This window comes from Salmo salar, chromosome 11 (genome assembly GCF_965601325.2).
Source record: "Salmo salar chromosome 11, fSalSal1, whole genome shotgun sequence".
NCBI lineage: Eukaryota > Metazoa > Chordata > Actinopteri > Salmoniformes > Salmonidae > Salmo > Salmo salar.
In genome coordinates this window covers 113,882,877-113,902,642 of record NC_138301.1, presented here as the reverse complement: position 1 = coordinate 113,902,642, position 19,766 = coordinate 113,882,877, and the positions used below count along the sequence as shown (strand labels likewise).

The 19,766-nt window shown below is 44.1% G+C and overlaps 1 protein-coding gene across 1 annotated transcript in view; it reads right to left on the bottom strand.

Annotated features, from left to right (window-relative positions):
• Positions 1–568: 568 nt before the first annotated feature.
• Positions 569–19,766, bottom strand: part of LOC106563788 (CMP-N-acetylneuraminate-beta-galactosamide-alpha-2,3-sialyltransferase 1) — a 41,516-nt gene continuing 22,318 nt past the window's right edge. Inside the window, exon 7 of the mRNA XM_014129641.3 lies at positions 569–19,656. Coding sequence (XP_013985116.3) covers positions 19,489–19,656 — 168 coding nt within the window. The 3' untranslated portion in view covers positions 569–19,488. The remainder of the gene's footprint in view (positions 19,657–19,766) is intronic.

Genomic DNA, 19,766 nt, shown 5'->3' with positions numbered 1-19,766 from the left:
GATAACTGCAGAAAATGTACACATGGCCCTTCTCTAAACCTGCAAAGTTGCACTTTGGCAGAGCCTAAATTCATTCAGGTTCAGGAGTAAATGGATAAGACAGCAGCCAGTCCACAGCCCTGACTGACTCATAAGCAGCAACATGTTATGTATGTTAAGTATTTGTATGTTTATTTTCAGTTAAGTATGTTGTGTTGTATTATTAACTGACCACATATACACTTCCACCCTCAGTTTACTTCTCCTGTTCTCACCCATGGCCATGACCCAAAAGACAGAAATGAGGAGGCCCCATCTCTGCGCTGAAAGAAAGCTATTGATAAACCTTGCTGTCTCCCTGTATTGCCTCCCACAATTCATCCAGGGATTTGACAGGGCTGTAGAACTGCGTAGTGGGATTTTATCTGTGTATATTATATATACACCTCACATGCTACCTAAAATAAGACTATGCAATTAATATTACAAAGTATATCTGACTCTATTGAACATTATAGTAAAACGATGTGCAATCAAATATTATGCGTTTAGCTGACTGAAATCAAGAACGGGTCATGAGAAGCGAAAATCAAAGCAAGTGTTATTTAATAACTTTGTAAAATGAATGTATTCCCATACAAGGTATAAAGCTTAAGTTACAAGGCAATATATTAATAAAACTTAATTTGAGGGGATAAATCCCAAGGTTAACTTACAAGATGAAGCATGAACAAAGAGATGCCTACTATGTCAGATGCCTAGAAAATGTCATACAGGATAAGAGAGAGAACAACAGACCTTCATTCCATTTATAACATCTGAAGGTGTAACATTTTCAAACCAAAACCAACCACCATTGACCAATAAAACAATACCAATTTTACAGTAACCTGATCACCCAGGCCCCATCTCCACAGGGTGTTACAGCGTCTAACAGCTTGTGTGGGGGATGAAACCAATGTAAATAGACAATAAAACCCTTTTGCATCGAGTAATTTAGGAGAGAGCGTTCATGCTGTACAGATACAAGTTACTACAGAGATCATACATCCATATAGATGGCATGAAAGTTCTCCTCAGAGGACAAGTTTCAGATAGATACCAGACATGGCTGCTGTATGATTATTATATTACACATTCCAGTAGTCAGACCTCTGGATACTGTTGAGAGATGCATTTTGGCCCCTCAGAGGGGGGAAGGGCCTACTGGTCCTTGGGCATTGTCTTGAGCCATTTCCCATGCGGCCGGTGGTGACAAAGTGCACATAAATTAGGGCCGAATCTATAACAGTACAGCTAAGCAGATGGAATACTCATGCTAGGATATTAATTTATCTATGGTAGCAACGCATGGACATGTAATCATAAAATGTACCATTATTTATTGGTCTGGAATAGGTTGCTTGTATACAACTTTTTTGATAACATTTGTACTTTTTAAACTATAAAACTCATCCACTTGTATGGGATTTCTTAAAAATTCTAACACTCCCACTGTTATTTGATTTCTTTCCTTTATTTAACTGGGCAAGTCAGTTAAGAACAACTCCTTATTGATAATGACAGCCTAGGAACAGTGTGTTAACTGCCTTGTTCAGGGGCAGAAAGACAGATTTTTACCTTGTCAGCTCGGGGATTCGAACTAACAACCTTTCAGTTACTGTCCCAACACTCTAACCACTAGGCTACCTGCTGCACCGTTATAAACTCCCATGACTTCCAACATTCTATTCACTGTAAACAATGTAACTTTTGACACAAAAAAGCTCCTTTGAGCACCTTTCGAACAACTTGGACAAACATTTCAGTCTACTTCTCTGCTATTCAAATCTGAAATCAGAACAATAAATATATTCTACCAATCAAACGATAGTTGTTTTATTAACTGCATCAACAACAGTTTATCTAAACTTTTAAAAACAACTGACATTTTGACCACTTTCCCAAAAACGTGGACAAAAACTTAGAGTGAATGAAATGTTGGTCTACATCTCTGCTTTTCAAATCTCAAATCAAATATCTTCTACCAATCAAATTATAGCACTGGGGGAGCACATTAGACTGAGCTCACACCAACCCACTAAACGAACCCACTATAACAGTGGTCACCAAGCCACTAAACTAACCCACTATAACAGTGGTCACCAACCCACTAAACTAACCCACTATAACAGTGGTAACTAACCCACTATAACAGTGGTCACCAACCCACTAAACTAACCCACTATAACAGTGGTCACCAACCCACTAAACTAACCCACTATAACAGTGGTCACCAAGCCACTAAACTAACCCACTATAACAGTGGTCACCAACCCACTAAACTAACCCACTATAACAGTGGTCACCAACCCACTAAACTAACCCACTATAACAGTGGTCACCAAGCCACTAAACTAACCCACTATAACAGTGGTCACCAACCCACTAAACTAACCCACTATAACAGTGGTGTCGTGTCTTTGGGGTACCATTAAACTGAAGACATGTTTATCAATGAACTCCCTTTAATTATTATCACACGATTAAACTGATTCATCGTTTAATTGTAATTAACTAGGAGATCGGGGCACCAAGGAAAATATTCAGATTACAAAGTTATAATTTTCCTAATATAACTTTCCTATATTATAACATTATATATTATATTCTATTATAGTATAGGTCGATTATCTTCTGGTTTAAATGGTGTATTTTACCTCGCGTCCAGTCTCATTCCAAACGTCGTAAATTGTTGTATCTGCACGAACCCAGTCTTTACTAAGAGTCATCCATACATCAATTGTCTTAAAATCATTTATTTACTAAACTAAGTAATTCACAAAGTATACAAACAGTAATTATCATCACAAAGAATTGGTAGAGTAATGTGCCCTAGTGGTCTAAACAGGCATGGCTGGTCTGTCAGACAATGGGTCATAAACGGTCAGCTGAGGAGGTACACAGAGTTCATTAATACAATTGACAATTGAACGCTCACTCATTCGGGAACAATTGCAATCAATATATATTTACGCTCAGTGTGTCGTCGGGATCCTTGTTGGAGCGTCGTTCTGATGGAGAGTTCTCTCTCTCTCTCTCTCTCCTCTCTCTCTCTCTCTCTCTCGGTTAGAATGGATCTTTCAAAGCGACATTCATTAATGTCGTCATAGAATGGATGTTTCGTTGGTCTTCGCGTTCAATGATATAATTTACTTAGCTGCAGACTAATAATTAATATCAAAGACTTGTTCTTATTCTGTCGGTATCAATAGTCTAAAAGTTAACCACGTGGTATGGTTCACTTTCAGTAGATGGATTGGATGGTCAAACCTATTGGCCAACTTCTCGCAATGGAGTGGAGGCCTGGTCTCCTAGAAATGTAAATCAGGGTGTGTTTTATAGTGACCATAGAACAGGCTTGTCAAATGACGCCTGGTCCTGTCTGTGTCCCTGGGGGCGTGCCGATGACTGAGTTAAGCTTGGTACAGAAATCCAATTCTATCACATTAACATCAGTACATAGCATCTCAATGTATTACAAATAGCTTTATCCTTATTAATACATTCTATACAAACATGTGGATGCAATTCTCATCACTGAGGCTATTATATAAACCGTTTTATGGTAATATGGCTATATTATCTCTTCTGAGTATCACAAAATTGTACCAAGCGGACCAGTTCGTAGCTGGATTCTTCACCAATCTTCCATACCTTCTCCAGAAAACAAATGTCGCTTGGCTCCCCAATTCTGTGAGTTGGAAGAATTTCCTGTGTCTCTCTATGGGCCATGTGGCAAGAGATTCTCCTCTTAGAGTTTTTACAACCCTTTCACACAGGGCCTGGGTGGGGGAAGGTAGGTTGGGGGATGGTGCAAAGGGGGGAGGGGGTCAACTGTCCTCCCTGTACTCAAAGAGGCCAACGTCATGACATACCCCCCCTGGTGGTTTGGATCTTGTTTATCCTGCAAGTTACAAATCAACATAAAATCATGACCACGTGATGTCCCGTTGGTAGATCATTGTTGCAGTCCCCTCTGGTGGTTGAACTGTTATAGGCTCTCTGGAAGCGGAGCAGTCCACCACAAGGATGGGCAGTTGATGTCCGGTTGGTGGTCGCCGTTGCGATCTCCTCTTGTGGTGTACCTTGGTAGGTTCCCTGGAAGCTGCAAAGTACCCCAGGAAGGGCCAGGGGATGTCCCGGTTGTTGAACGCCGTTGCGCCCCCCCTGGTGGTTTACCTTGGTAGTCTCTCTGACAGCGGGCATGCCGCCACAAGGATAGGCCGTGGGTGTCCGGATTTGGGGTCGCCGTTCCGGGCCCGTCGTCCAGACTGGAAGATCTGGGCAGTAACTTAGGCAGATGTTAACAACGCACACACACTCATGAAATATATATAATTACATTCATTCCCCAATGAGCGGCGTTGTGGCACTAAGTGATGGTTGTATGGGGACTTTGTTTATGGCTCTATCACTTCCTAAGTGTCAAAGGAACTGAACCGAAAAGGAATGAAAGCATAAACAAAAAAATATACAAAATATAGTTCTCACACAAAAATCATCTAATTGGACTGTATTCTATATACGTCCAATGTTCTGGCAAAATGATTATCATGGCACTGTCTCTAATGCCATATCTAGGGTTTTTCCTACTTGGTGTGTTGCTTAGGCGCTATCCTAAGTTGATAACTATATGATAAGTCTACAGCTGTAATGCATTAGTTTTGGGTAGTCTACAGGGATGACCTATGGACTTCTAGGAAGAAAACTGGTGAGTGCTGTAGAGTCAAAGGCCTAGAAGTAAATGTTCAACTTTACTAAGGCTGGTATTTTGCTTGGGCCCTTAAGTGGTCCTAGCATAAATCCTAATTGGATGTTCCGTTGTGCATGTGCGTTTATGCTTACACAATCGCATATGTCAAGGGAAGAAAACCAAGTATCCGGGCAGATTACAACTTGTTCAGAATGAGTCTGACGTAGTCAGGTAATTTTCAGGTCAATGCCTGGAGGTCAGTCAGAATTGGTGTCAAGGGAGTCTGTAGTAGTTTTTAGTTGTAGTAGTCACTGTTTCTTCCACTTTTGTAGTGGCGATAGGTATGAAGTCTATTTCATAGCTATGTTATCCACGGAGGAGCTAACCTCACGACGGAAGTACTCTTTAAGTATTGGACCAGTCATACGTGGTGTGATCATGGTTCATGACTTCTAATAATTTTACTCCTGAATGGAGGGTCCTATTTATTAGTGACATGTGTGTTAACCATTGGAAGAGTGCACTGGAGATTCCCCTCCACGTGTTGCACTCTGAGTGACTCCTATGTCGCTGTTGTCAATGGTAATTTGATTGGTTAGGTCTCTAACCTTCTTACTGATTGTAGCGGGACTGACTGTTGCTAGTATTGGTACTGGTACTCAAGGGGACCAGTTATCCTACCGATTTATTCTGAAATATTATCTACCGGAACACATGATTGGAGCATTTTACTAGTTGTATTGTAGTTGAACCTACACATGGCAAAGAATGGTTTATTGATGCCATTTGTTTTGGAGGTGGACAAGTCCACTGGACTTCCTTTACGACCAGTGTGGTACACCTCAGTACTATCTTAGATGTCTTCTAAGATAATCCCCGTCTAGGGGCCTGTCTGCTCCTCACTGTTCTCATAGGGGAGTTTACAACTAGATTTGATTTATGCTCTGGCGGCCTCGTACGGTGTTGTCCGTAGTCTTGACCCCCCCACCGGCCTCGATGAGGCTCATCATGGGTCTGGGCTACTATCCCACCCCCTTTGTGCCTCGGGACCCCCCCACCAGCGGGTGGTGTTGGTGTACGATGCGCAAATGAAAAGGTAGGACCCTATGTACGAGTTGTCAGCGGCCGCGTCGCTCTACTTCCGGTTTGGAGCGAGCAGTCGCACTACGCTTCGCTCCACAGGTAATATTACACTTCACTACATTACAACGGCTTGATTTGTTTGATCTGAGCAATTCTTCTTAGCTAGCTACATAGCCGTCTTTGTATCAAAGATAATTGTGTAGTTTAGAGTAATTAGAGTAATTATCGAGGCTAGCTATCTTCGTCCTCCTAACGTAGTCAACACTGCTAGCTGCTAGCTATCTAGTCATCACTGCTAGCTAGCCAACTTCTACCGACTAGCAGCACTGTAGAAACTATTACATTACAACGTAACGACTTGATTAGTGTGGTGTTAGTGTTAGTGTTAGTTAGCCAGCTACATAGTTGTCTTTGCTGTCTCTGTATCTAAGATAATTGTGTAGTTTGAGTAATTATGGAGGTGAGCTAGCCAGCCGCGACGCGGCGCCAGACTTAGTCAACACACCTAGTCATCATTAACCCACTGCTAGCTAGCCAACCGTTACCGACTAGCAGCGCTGTAGATACTAATACTTTACAACCGAACGATTTGACTAGTGCAGTGTTAGCTAGCTAGCTACTTAGTTGTCTTTGTCATAGCTTGATAATTGTGTAGTTTAGTAATCACCGAGGTTAGCTAGCCAGCCATCGAGGTTAGCTAGCCAGCTATTTCCGTCCCCCGCGACGCCATTTTTCCTAACCCAGCCAACTATTACCGACGAGCAGCATTGTAGAAACTAAATACATTACAAGGAACGTCTTGATTAGTGTTATGTTAGCTAGCTAGCTACAAAGTTGCTTTGTATCATGACAAGGTGTAGTACTGAAACTATCGAGGTTACCTAGCCAGCTACACGTTCAAAGTCAACAACGCAGCCACTGCTAGCTAGCCTACTCCACCAGCCAGCAGTACTGTATCATTTTCGTCATTTTAGTCAATAAGATTTTTGCAACGTAAGCTTAACTTTCTGAACATTCGAAACGTGTAGTCCACTTGTCATTCCAATCTCCTTTGCATTAGCGTAGCCTCTTCTGTAGCTTGTCTACTATGTGTCTGTCTATCCCTGTTCTCTCCCCTCTGCACAGGCCATACAAACGCTCCACACCGCGTGGCCGCTGCCACTCTAACCTGGTGGTCCCAGCGCGCATGACCCACGTGGAGTTCCAGGTCTCCGGCAGCCTCTGGAACTGCCGGTCTGCGGCCAACAAGGCTGAGTTCATCTCAGCCTATGCTACCCTCCAGTCCCTAGACTTCCTGGCGCTGACGGAAACATGGATTACCACAGATAACACTGCTACTCCTACTGCTCTCTCCTCGTCTGCCTACGTGTTCTCGCATACCCCTAGAGCATCGAGCCAGCGGGGTGGTGGCACTGGAATCCTCATCTCTCCCAAGTGGACATTCTCTCTTTCTCCCCTGACCCATCTGTCTATCTCCTCATTTGAATTCCATGCTGTCACAGTTACCAGCCCTTTCAAGCTTAACATCCTTATCATTTATCGCCCTCCAGGTTCCCTTGGAGAGTTCATCAATGAGCTTGATGCCTTGATAAGTTCCTTTCCTGAGGATGGCTCACCTCTCACAGTTCTGGGTGACTTTAAACTCCCCACGTCTACCTTTGACTCATTCCTCTCTGCCTCCTTCTTTCCACTCCTCTCCTCTTTTGACCTCACCCTCTCACCTTCCCCCCCTACTCACAAGGCAGGCAATACGCTTGACCTCATCTTTACTAGATGCTGTTCTTCCACTAATCTCATTGCAACTCCCCTCCAAGTCTCCGACCACTACCTTGTATCCTTTTCCCTCTCGCTCTCATCCAACACTTCTCACTCTGCCCCTACTCGGATGGTATTGCGCCGTCCCAACCTTCGCTCTCTCTCTCCCGCTACTCTCTCCTCTTCCATCCTATCATCTCTTCCCTCTGCTCAAACCTTCTCCAACCTATCTCCTGATTCTGCCTCCTCAACCCTCCTCTCCTCCCTCTCTGCATCCTTTGATTTCCTCTGTCCCCTATCCTCCAGGCCGGCTCGGTCCTCCCCTCCTGCTCCGTGGCTCGACGACTCACTGCGAGCTCACAGAACAGGGCTCCGGGCAGCCGAGCGGAAATGGAGGAAAACTCGCCTCCCTGCGGACCTGGCATCCTTTCACTCCCTCCTCTCTACATTTTCCTCTTCTGTCTCTGCTGCTAAAGCCACTTTCTACCACTCTAAACTCCAAGCATCTGCCTCTAACCCTAGGAAGCTCTTTGCTACCTTCTCCTCCCTCCTGAATCCTTCTCCCCCTCCCCCCCCTCCCTCTCTGCGGATGACTTCGTCAACCATTTTGAAAAGAAGGTTGACGACATCCGATCCTCGGTTGCTAAGTCAAACGACACCGCTGGTCCTGCTCACACTGCCCTACCCTGTGCTTTGACCTCTTTCTCCCCTCTCTCTCCAGATGAAATCTCGCGTCTTGTGACGGCCGGCCGCCCAACAACCTGCCCACTTGACCCTATCCCCTCCTCTCTTCTCCAGACCATTTCCGGAGACCTTCTCCCCTACCTCACCTCGCTCATCAACTCATCCTTGACCGCTGGCTACGTCCATTCCGTCTTCAAGAGAGCGAGAGTTGCACCCCTTCTGAAAAAACCTACACTCGATCCCTCCGATGTCAACAACTACAGACCAGTATCCCTTCTTTCCTTTCTCTCCAAAACTCTTGAACGTGCCGTCCTTGGCCAGCTCTCTTGCTATCTCTCTCAGAATGACCTTCTTGATCCTAATCAGTCAGGTTTCAAGACTGGGCATTCAACTGAGACTGCTCTTCTCTGTGTCACGGAGGCTCTCCGCACTGCTAAAGCTAACTCTCTCTCCTCTGCTCTCATCCTTCTAGACCTGTCTGCTGCCTTTGATACTGTGAACCATCAGATCCTCCTCTCCACCCTCTCCGAGCTGGGCATCTCCGGCGCGGCCCACGCTTGGATTGCGTCCTACCTGACAGGTCGCTCCTACCAGGTGGCGTGGCGAGAATCTGTCTCCGCACCACGTGCTCTCAGCACTGGTGTCCCCCAGGGCTCTGTTCTAGGCCCTCTCCTATTCTCGCTATACACCAAGTCACTTGGCTCTGTCATATCCTCACATGGTCTCTCATATCATTGCTATGCAGATGACACACAATTAATCTTCTCCTTTCCCCCTTCTGACAACCAGGTGGCGAATCGCATCTCTGCATGTCTGGCAGACATATCAGTGTGGATGACGGATCACCACCTCAAGCTGAACCTCGGCAAGACGGAGCTGCTCTTCCTCCCGGGGAAGGACTGCCCGTTCCATGATCTCGCCATCACGGTTGACAACTCCCTTGTGTCCTCCTCCCAGAGTGCTAAGAGCCTCGGCGTGACCCTGGACAACACCCTGTCGTTCTCCACTAACATCAAGGCGGTGACCCGATCTTGTAGGTTCATGCTCTACAACATTCGCAGAGTACGACCCTGCCTCACACAGGAAGCGGCGCAGGTCCTAATCCCGGCACTTGTCATCTCCCGTCTGGATTACTGCAACTCGTTGTTGGCTGGGCTCCCTGCCTGTGCCATTAAACCCCTACAACTCATCCAGAACGCCGCAGCCCATCTGGTGTTCAACCTTCCCAAGTTCTCTCACGTCACCCCGCTCCTCCGCTCTCTCCACTGGCTTCCAGTCGAAGCTCGCATCCGCTACAAGACCATGGTGCTTGCCTACGGAGCTGTGAGGGGAACGGCACCTCCGTACCTTCAGGCTCTGATCAGGCCCTACACCCAAACAAGGGCACTGCGTTCATCCACCTCTGGCCTGCTCGCCTCCCTACCTCGGAGGAAGCACAGTTCCCGCTCAGCCCAGTCAAAACTGTTCGCTGCTCTGGCACCCCAATGGTGGAACAAGCTCCCTCACGACGCCAGGACAGCGGAGTCAATCACCACCTTCCGGAGACACCTGAAACCCCACCTCTTTAAGGAATACCTGGGATAGGATAAAGTAATCCTTCTAACCCCCCCTTAAAAGATTTAGATGCACTATTGTAAGTGGTTGTTCCACTGGATATTATAAGGTGAATGCACCAATTTGTAAGTCGCTCTGGATAAGAGCGTCTGCTAAATGACTTAAATGTAAATGTAATGAGAATGGCTGTAACCTTTCAACCAAATCTCCTGGTGTTTGTGCTTCAAAACGCTCAGTGGCTGTCGAGGCATGTCAGTCACCACCGCGTCCGCGTGTGGCAACCTCTTCATTACCTGCGAACTGAGATGAGGATATCGGTCTGTGATATCGCAAAGTGTTTCACCAGTGGGAGTCATCGGGTCAGTTGCTGGACTGACGCCATTAGTGTCATTGTAAGGGGTGACAGTCCCCAACAAAGCGGAAGGTGTATCATCGGAAGCAGAGTATACTCTGCACATCAATGTTTTTCTTGCTGAGACGGCCGCAGTGCTTGCGGAAGTGTCCAAAGGGCAAGAGTTCATCTCAACTATCGTATTGCACGACTGCAAGGAGGAGGGAAGTTGCTTATTCACAGAGACAGCTGGCTCGAAATCATGAAAAGAATGGTCAATCAGGTTGGCTGATGGAATGTGTCGAGATATCGTACTATCTCCGTGGATCGGATTTTGTACCAAGAGGTTTCTAAACATCTTTTTCCCAAGGAGTGCTTTCGACAGATACCCCTCGTGAAGGACTGCGTTGCAGCTAGCGTTAGGGGGAGACAGTGTGGTCAGTGGAGAAGACACTGTGGCCTGTGACCATACCTGGTTGGTTTTCCAATCCATCAATGGGAGTAACCGATCCATCAAGTCTGCTCCAAGTAGCAGGGTTACAGTTTCGAGGCTGGTAACATACACAGGGTGAATGAGCGATACGTCCTGGAAGTGTAGTTTCAGCATGACTCTCAATGTGAGAGGCGAGGTAGTCTGAGTGACCCCTCGAAGTTTAGTGTCGCATCGTTCCACTTTTAACCAACGTTTAGTTGGCTTCAAAGCCCTTTTGAGATCATCAAACAATGTTTGAGAGATGAGTGATATTGTCGCACCCGAATCAATTAGCGCATGACAAGCTAAGCAGTCCTCCAGGACTGTTTCCAGGTATGGCCGTTTAGATTCATGGTTAGTGGACATATTCCCCACAAAGTGGAGTGGTCGTTCGCAACGACGTGATGTGCCATTTCTGTTCAAGGTGGAAGAAGATTGACTTTTCCGATTTTGAGTAGGCTTGGCTATAACGAAGCGTTTGACCTTTTTCTTCGCAACTTTTGTATCAGAGTCTACAGACAAAGCCCGGGGGCTTGTTTCTTGATCAAGCGGGCTCTGGATAGGGTCTTGAATGAGAGCAGGAGAAATTTGAACTTTAACGTCCTTGCTATGGGTGTTAATTTCTGCGGACCTGGTGTCCGGTAATTCCCCGTCTAGTCCTTGTGACTTATCTTTTACCCTTTTCTCAAATTGTTCTCGCTTAAGTTCTTCCCGTAGTGGGACTTCTGGAGAACATTGGTCTACGTTTTGATCGTCCTTCAACCCTTTGTTACCCTTGTGCTCTGACACTTTTTGTGGGTTGGGTGCAGGAACGTAGCGAACAGGTCGATTGTAGCGGTACTCATGTTGATGGCTACGTACTTTACAGTTATTTCGACCGAGGAGGTTATTGGAACCATGGTTTCGTGGTAGAAACTGTTGTTGTGCGTCATCTCGCGACGCTCCAATACCTGATAATGCACCCTCTAACTGGAGTGAGTGCTCCTGGTCAAACTTCAAAACCGAGTGGTCAGGGATCTTAGCATTGTGAACTTTTGATGCCTCAAAAGCTGTGCTTGCAAGCTCTCTGAGTTGTAAGATAGGCAAGCCAACGTGGGCGGCAGGGCCCAAGTAGGTAATGAAGGTGGGATACATGTCCGACAAACATTTGTTTGAATGGTAACAGCTCTTCCATTCCTGTTTCAGTGAATAGGCCAAAGTAAGCTGAACGAAGCCTATGATAGTAAGCTTGTGGGTGTTCGTTCCGAGCTTGTTTGACGGTGTTAGCCAGTGAGCTATCGTGTTTGTGAGTCGCAGAACCACTGAATTCTAATTTCAAAGCTGTGGCAAGTTTAGCGTAGTCATTTAGCACGTGTTGCTGTTGTAGACGAATGAACCTCGTCACATGTCTATTCGACGTTCACTTCAACAGGTAAACCCTGTCAGAACCCATAGCGTTCGGGTAGCCACCCAACGCGTCCTCTATGTCAGCTAGGAACGTCTCAGTATCGTTTGGCTGACCTGGAACGGGGTCAAAGGTGGGGAAATTCTTGACGAGTTTGTCAAGGTATTCCGCGCCAAGCGGGCGGAGAGGGTTGGCTTCATCCTGTGGAGAGATTGGGGCCGAAAGGCCAAGAGAGGAAGCCAAGCCTTGTTGTTGTTGGCCAAGAGGCGCCATATTACTCAGTGCCGAAGGGCCAAGAGGAGAAGACTGAGGGACACATGAGGGAGGCAAGGTCTGAAACCTATTGTCTTCACTGTGAGTACAGGGCTCCGGTTGCTTGGATGGGTAGTCGCGCTGTGGAGCGTGACCATTCTGGATTTCCTCCAGATGGTACCTAAGGGTGGAATTCTGCTGCATTGCAGAGTCCACTTGAGCGCTTAGAGTACTGATTTTGGACACATGAGTGTCACACCTGCTCCTTTCGGTCTCAAACTTATCTGTCATGGTTTGCAGATACAGGTCTTGAGTATGGAGCGAGAGATTCAGTGATGAGATTTCCTCTGCTTGCTTAGAAATCAATATTTCCAACCTCATCACCTGAGTTCTCTCATCATTCATTTGGTCAGCGACTTCAATAAGTTCTGCTGATTTATCATCCAACTTTGTCACTGTGTTCATTAACTGATCGTCTTTGGTCTGCAGCGCTTTGAGGAGAACCGTGTTATTTTGAGTAACATTCAACAAAACAGCATGCATGTTGTCAAGTTGAGCGCTCCTGTTTGTAGATAACTCTTCAGATTTATCTAGTTTGGCGTGGACATCATCGTATTTAGTTTTGGCTAAATCGAGTTGTTCCTGTAGCATATGATTTTGTTCCTGTAGAAAACGATTTTGTTGAAGAGCTTGTGCTTGTTCATCGTCATACGTTTTTGCAATTACATTTAATTGTTCAGTTTTCGAACACAGTTCCATAGCTAGCAGAATTTTTCCCTTGTCTGCATTGGTCATTGGTTTCCCGGTTCTCTCCACCTGTCCCTTTATGTCTACCGTTACCTGCTCGTGCTTCAGCTGTGCACTGCGGTATTGGACAGATGGCAATCTCGGATGGCAAGACATCAGAGCTAGACTGGAGAGAACCTTTACGAGGCCTGCGCCCGATGGTTGATTTTGGAAAACATTGTTGTCTGCTTTTCCACTAATGGCATAATTAGGGTTGTTATCGCTGCTGAAGTCAGAGATCAATCCATTTACGGGTGGAGGTTCACTAATTAGCGGGCGAGTGGGGACCACCCCCTCTGATAGCTTGCACATTATTAGAACATTTGAAAAGAAAAATGTTTTTCCTAATTTTCCAAAATTTGGTTTTGGAATGTGGGGAGCTGCAAAGACGATTTTAATCTATTTCTAGACGTTAATGAACCATCAGTACTGTACAGTACTGTGGAAGTTGGACGTGAATGAATTTGCAAAAGCAAATTGAATTAATCAATGCCAATGATTAGTCCTACCTGGGTAGGCTATCTGGGTATTAAACTTGAAATGACCTGAGAGGTTGCTTCATCCAGGTTAATATGCAAAGTTTAAGTTGTCTCATTTAATTGGAAGAACCTAGAAAGGTATGTTCGACAATTTAACTTATTAAATTGAATGAGACGATAATCCATACAATCTCCATTGATTGGATATCATAAGTGTAAACCGTAGGTCAAATGTTGGGACCCTTCACCACTAGGGTACGCTCCTCCCTGGGGCTGACGCCACATGGGATTCACTCCCGTGAGTAATGGGTTTGGTGACTGTGCTTTGCTAAAGCAGATTTTACTGATTAATCTATTTATGATATATCAAACCTGTATAGGCTATCTGGGAATTAACTTTGAATTACCTGAGAGGTTGCTTCATCAAGGTTAATATGCCAAGTTTAAGTTGTCTCATTTAGTTGGAAGAACCTAGAAAGGTATGTTCGTCAATTTAACTAAATACATTGAATGAGGCAATGATACCCAAGCAATTCAGATTGCGGGGTTATCATAACAGTAATGTAGTTTAAATGTTTAGGGTACATTCACCACTATACTTTCCCTTAAGGCTGAGGCCACATGGGGTTCACTCCAGTCAGTAATGGGTTTTACTGAATGTGCTTTGCTAAAGCAGATTTTACTGATTAATCTATTTATGATATATCAAACCTGTATAGGCTATCTGGGAATTAACTTTCAATTAACCTGAGAGCATTGCTTCATCTAAGTTAAGTTTGGAAAAAGTTAATCATGTCTCATTGTAGACGCCCAATCAATTTTGGATATTATTTAAAAGATCCACTTGAAAAGGTAAATCTGGCAATTTCACTTGTTAGTTAAATTGAATGAGACTTCATATCAAGTCAATTGCGATTGTCTGGATATCTTAACGTGCTCCACGTTTGGATTTCCCCTAGAGATGTACTGGCAATTCTTTGCCACCAGGTGAGGTACAAAGGTCGGGACTTCCGTCGCGCCAGGCGGAGAGATTAAAACGTGGCACAGGGAGAGGAAATGTTCCCTCTCTGTTAGCTTGCCCGTAATGCTAAGCTATTGCTACTTGGTTCAGGAGTATCCTTCCAAGCACCAAAATAGGATCCTTTCACTATGGAAAGGGTGGGTTTTCTAGTGACGTCTCACCTTAACCCCATTCAGCATATTCTGCTAGCGTTTATGTTGACCGGAGCGACACGGTACTTAAATACAGATACGCATACGGTCTGCCCACACTGTCTTAGTGCGGTAGGCAAATTATTCGGCTCGGTTACCGGACAGTTAACTTCTCATTTCTAACCTTACTCTAGAAGTTAATATTGACCGACAGAAATAGTACCGTTTGGCCTAACGGACTACATCTGGAATTTATCCCTCACTGCTATCGAGATAAGACCGGAGCCACTCTAAATAGCTTCTCCCAATGGAAAATACACAATCACTTTGTTTAGATAGCAGGCTGTTTGTACAATTCTGTTTGCACAATTGATATATAGAATTTCACAGCAAAGTCCAATTCTATCTTAGATGCCTCACACGGGGCACCATATATGTCGTGTCTTTGGCGTACCATTAAACTGAAGACATGTTTATCAATTAACTCCCTGTAATTATTATCACGCGATTAAACTGATTAATCGTTTAATTGTAATTAACTAGGAGATCGGGGCACCAAGGAAAATATTCAGATTACAAAGTTATAATTTTCCTAATATAACTTTCCTATATTATAACATTATATATTATATTCTATTATAGTATAGGTCGATTATCTTCTGGTTTAAATGGTGTATTTTACCTCGCGTCCAGTCTCATTCCAAACGTCGTAAATTGTTGTATCTGCACGAACCCAGTCTTTACTAAGAGTCATCCATACATCAATTGTCTTAAAATCATTTATTTACTAAACTAAGTAATTCACAAAGTATACAAACAGTAATTATCATCACAAAGAATTGGTAGAGTAATGTGCCCTAGTGGTCTAAACAGGCATGGCTGGTCTGTTAGACAATGGGTCATAAACGGTCAGCTGAGGAGGTACACAGAGTTCATTAATACAATTGACAATTGAACGCTCACTCATTCGGGAACAATTGCAATCAATATATATTTACGCTCAGTGTGTCGTCGGGATCCTTGTTGGAGCGTCGTTCTGATGGAGAGTTCTCTCTCTCTCTCTCTCTCTCTCTCTCTCTCTCGGTTAGAATGGATCTTTCAAAGCGACATTCATTAATGTCGTCATAGAATGGATGTTTCGTTGGTCTTCGCGTTCAATGATATAATTTACTTAGCTGCAGACTAATAATTAATATCAAAGACTTGTTCTTATTCTGTCGGTATCAATAGTCTAAAAGTTAACCACGTGGTATGGTTCACTTTCGGTAGATGGATTGGATGGTCAAACCTATTGGCCAACTTCTCGCAATGGAGTGGAGGCCTGGTCTCCTAGAAATGTAAATCAGGGTGTGTTTTATAGTGACCATAGAACAGGCTTGTCAAATGACGCCTGGTCCTGTCTGTGTCCCTGGGGGCGTGCCGATGACTGAGTTAAGCTTGGTACAGAAATCCAATTCTATCACATTAACATCAGTACATAGCATCTCAATGTATTACAAATAGCTTTATCCTTATTAATACATTCTATACAACCATGTGGATGCAATTCTCATCACTGAGGCTATTATATAAACCGTTTTATGGTAATATGGCTATATTGCCTCTTCTGAGTATCACAAAATTGTACGAAGCGGACCAGTTCGTAGCTGGATTCTTCACCAATCTTCCATACCTTCTCCAGAACACAAATGTCGCTTGGCTCCCCAATTCTGTGAGTTGGAATAATTTCCTGTGTCACTCTATGGGCCATGTGGCAAGAGATTCTCCTTTTAGAGTTTTTACAACCCTTTCACACAGGGCATGGGTGGGGGAAGGTAGGTTGGGGGATGGTGCAAAGGGGGGAGGAGGTCAACTGTCCTCCCTGTACTCAAAGAGGCCAACGTCATGACAGTGGTCACCAACCCACTAAACTAACCCACTATAACAGTGGTCACCAACCCACTAAACTAACCCACTATAACAGTGGTCACCAACTCACTAAACTAACCCACTATAACAGTGGTCACCAACCCACTAAACTAACCCACTATAACAGTGGTCACCAACTCACTAAACTAACCCACTATAACAGTGGTCACCAACCCACTAAACTAACCCACTATAACAGTGGTCACCAACCCACTAAACTAATCCACTATAACAGTGGTCACAAACCCACTAAACTAACCCACTATAACAGTGGTCACCAAGCCACTAAACTAACCCACTATAACAGTGGTCACCAAGCCACTAAACTAACCCACTATAACAGTGGTCACCAACCCACTAAACTAACCCACTATAACAGTGGTCACCAAGCCACTAAACTAACCCACTATAACAGTGGTCACCAACCCACTAAACTAACCCACTATAACAGTGGTCACCAAGCCACTAAACTAACCCACTATAACAGTGGTCACACCGGAAAGGGATTCTCAGTATTTACCCCGAAAGGAACTCAGGATATACCGGAAAGGAACTTTCAGGATATACCGGAGAGGGTCTCAAAGATTTTACAATCACACAGTCCTTTTATATACTTCATCTACACAAAGAGCTGCTTACCCCTCCAAGGGGGAGGCAACCTTACAAAAGATATTGAGGGATAATTGTCTTCATTTCCTTAGAAAAATAATACAAATGAGAACAGGTTCTAACCAATTCTCACAGACTATACAGTGCATTCTGAAAGTATTCAGACCTTATTTCTTCCCTAATCAATCCACACTCAATACCCCATAATGACAAAGTGAAAACAGGTTTTTAGACATTTTGGCAAATTGAAAACAGAACTACCTTATTTACATAAGTATTCAGACCCTTTGCTATGAGACTTGAAATTGAACTCCGGTGCATCATGTTTCCATTGATCATCCTTGAGATGTTTCTACAACTTGATTGGAGTCCACCTGTGGTAAATTCAATTGATTGGGCATGATTTTGGAAAGGCACACACCTGTCTATATAAGGTCCCACAGTTGACAGTGCATGTCAAAGCAAAAAAACAAACCATGAGGTCGAAGGAATTGTCCGTAGAGCTCCAAGACAGATCTGGGGAAGGGTACAAAAAATGTCTGCATCATTGAAGGTCTCCAAGAACACAGTGGCGTCCATCATTCTTAAATGGAAGAAGATTGGAACCACAAAGCCTTTACCTAGTGCTGGCCGCCAGGCCAAACTGAGAAATCGGGGGAGAATGGCCTTGGTCAGGGAGGTGACCAAGAACCCGATGGTCACTCTGAGTTCCTCTGTGGAGATGGGAGAACCTTCTAGAAGGACAACCATCTCTGCAGCACTCCACCTATCAGGCCTTTATGGTAGAGAGGCCAGATGGAAGCTACTCCTCAGTAAAAGGCACAAGACAGCCCACTTGGAGTTTGCCAAAAGGCACCTAAAGGACTCTCAGACCATGAGAAACAAGATTCTCTGGTCTGATGAGACCAAGATTGAACTCTTTAGCCTGAATGCCAAGCGTCACGTCTGGAGGAAACCTGGAACCATCCCTACGGTGAAGCATGGTGGTGGTAGCATCAAGATGTGGGGATGTTTTTCCGCGACTGGGACTTGGAGACGAGTTAGGATTGAGGGAAAGATGAACAGAGCAAAGTACAGAGAGATCCTTGATGATAACCTGCTCCTCAGACTGGGGTGAAGGTTCACCTTCCAACAGGACAATGACCATAAGCACACAGCCAAGACAACACAGGAGTGATTTTGGGACAAGTCTCTGAATGTCCTTGAGTGGCCCAACCAGAGCCCGGACTTGAAGCCGATCTAACATCTCTGGAGAGACCTGAAAATAGCTGTGCAGCGATGCTCCCGTCCAACCTGGCAGAGCTTGAGAGGATATGCAGAGAAGAATGGGAGAAACTCCCCAAATACAGGTGTGCCAAGCTTGTAGAGTCATACCCAAGAAGACACGAAGCTGTAATCACCGTCAAAGGTGCTTCAACAAAGTACTGAATAAAGGGTCTGAATACTTCTGTACATGTGATATTTCAGTTTTTACATTTCTAAAAACCTGTTTTTGCTTTGTCATTAGATTGGTGAGGGGGAAAAAACAATTTAATCCATTTTAGAATAAGACTAACATAACAAAATGTGGAAAAAGTCAAGGGGTCTGAATAATTTCTGAATGCACTGTATATCTAAAATAGAGGAGACATGGGATATTTAAAGCCTAACCAGAGGAAACTATGTTTCCACCTGGCTAGGCTTTAGTGCCCGAAAGATAATGAGCAATTAAGAAATCACTCCTCTGTGTGGTATGTAAAGAGGTTACTGAACAGGTGTGGAAAATGACCAGTGACTAGTACTATTCAACTCAAGCATTTACATAGCATTAAGTCTGTAACAAAACCATTTTGTACCCACAACACAAAATTCTACAACTGGCTCGTTTCGTCTCTTGTCGTCTTTCCTTGTGTTGGCTGTTGTATCTGAACCGGGCTTAAAATAGCTGTATAGTATGATTGGTGTAAGATATTTCGAATAGCAGAGAAGCAGCCTAAGTTTTTATTTAACTTGTTGGTAAAGCTCTCAACTTAGCTGATTTGTGTTACATTATTGTGATTAGAATGTTAGAAGTCATGACAGTTTTTAACAATGGTAGCTTTGGAATTTTGAAGAAATCCCATAAAAGTAGATTTGTTTTTTTAGAAGGTCAAAAAGTTTAAAAAGTATAAATGTTATCAAAAGCAAGTTTATCCAGACCGATCTACACGTTTTAAAAGTGTGAATGGTGTTTCTAAGATGTAATGTAGTGGTCGACAGACTAAAAAGTCAGAAATAAATTGTTCAATAATAAAAGAAAAAGGGACTTCTTGAGCAAATCCCATTAATAATCTGGATTAATGATTATCACCATCCCTTATATATCTCAAGTTTGTGTATTTCCGAGAGCTTTCTAGTGACATTGTACTCATAGTCTCCAGGGTGTGGTCCAGTCTTGAGCTTTTTATTGGTTAGTGTTTCCCAGTAGTGGTGCCAGTTCCCATTTCTGTCTTTCCCAAATCCATACACATTCACCTGCATTGGAATTAAGTGTTTAGAGAATTAGTTTAATAACAGTGTTTACAGAAGTTTTATGTATGGCAATGTGATATATTGTGTATGCAGCCTATAGGCCTACATGATTT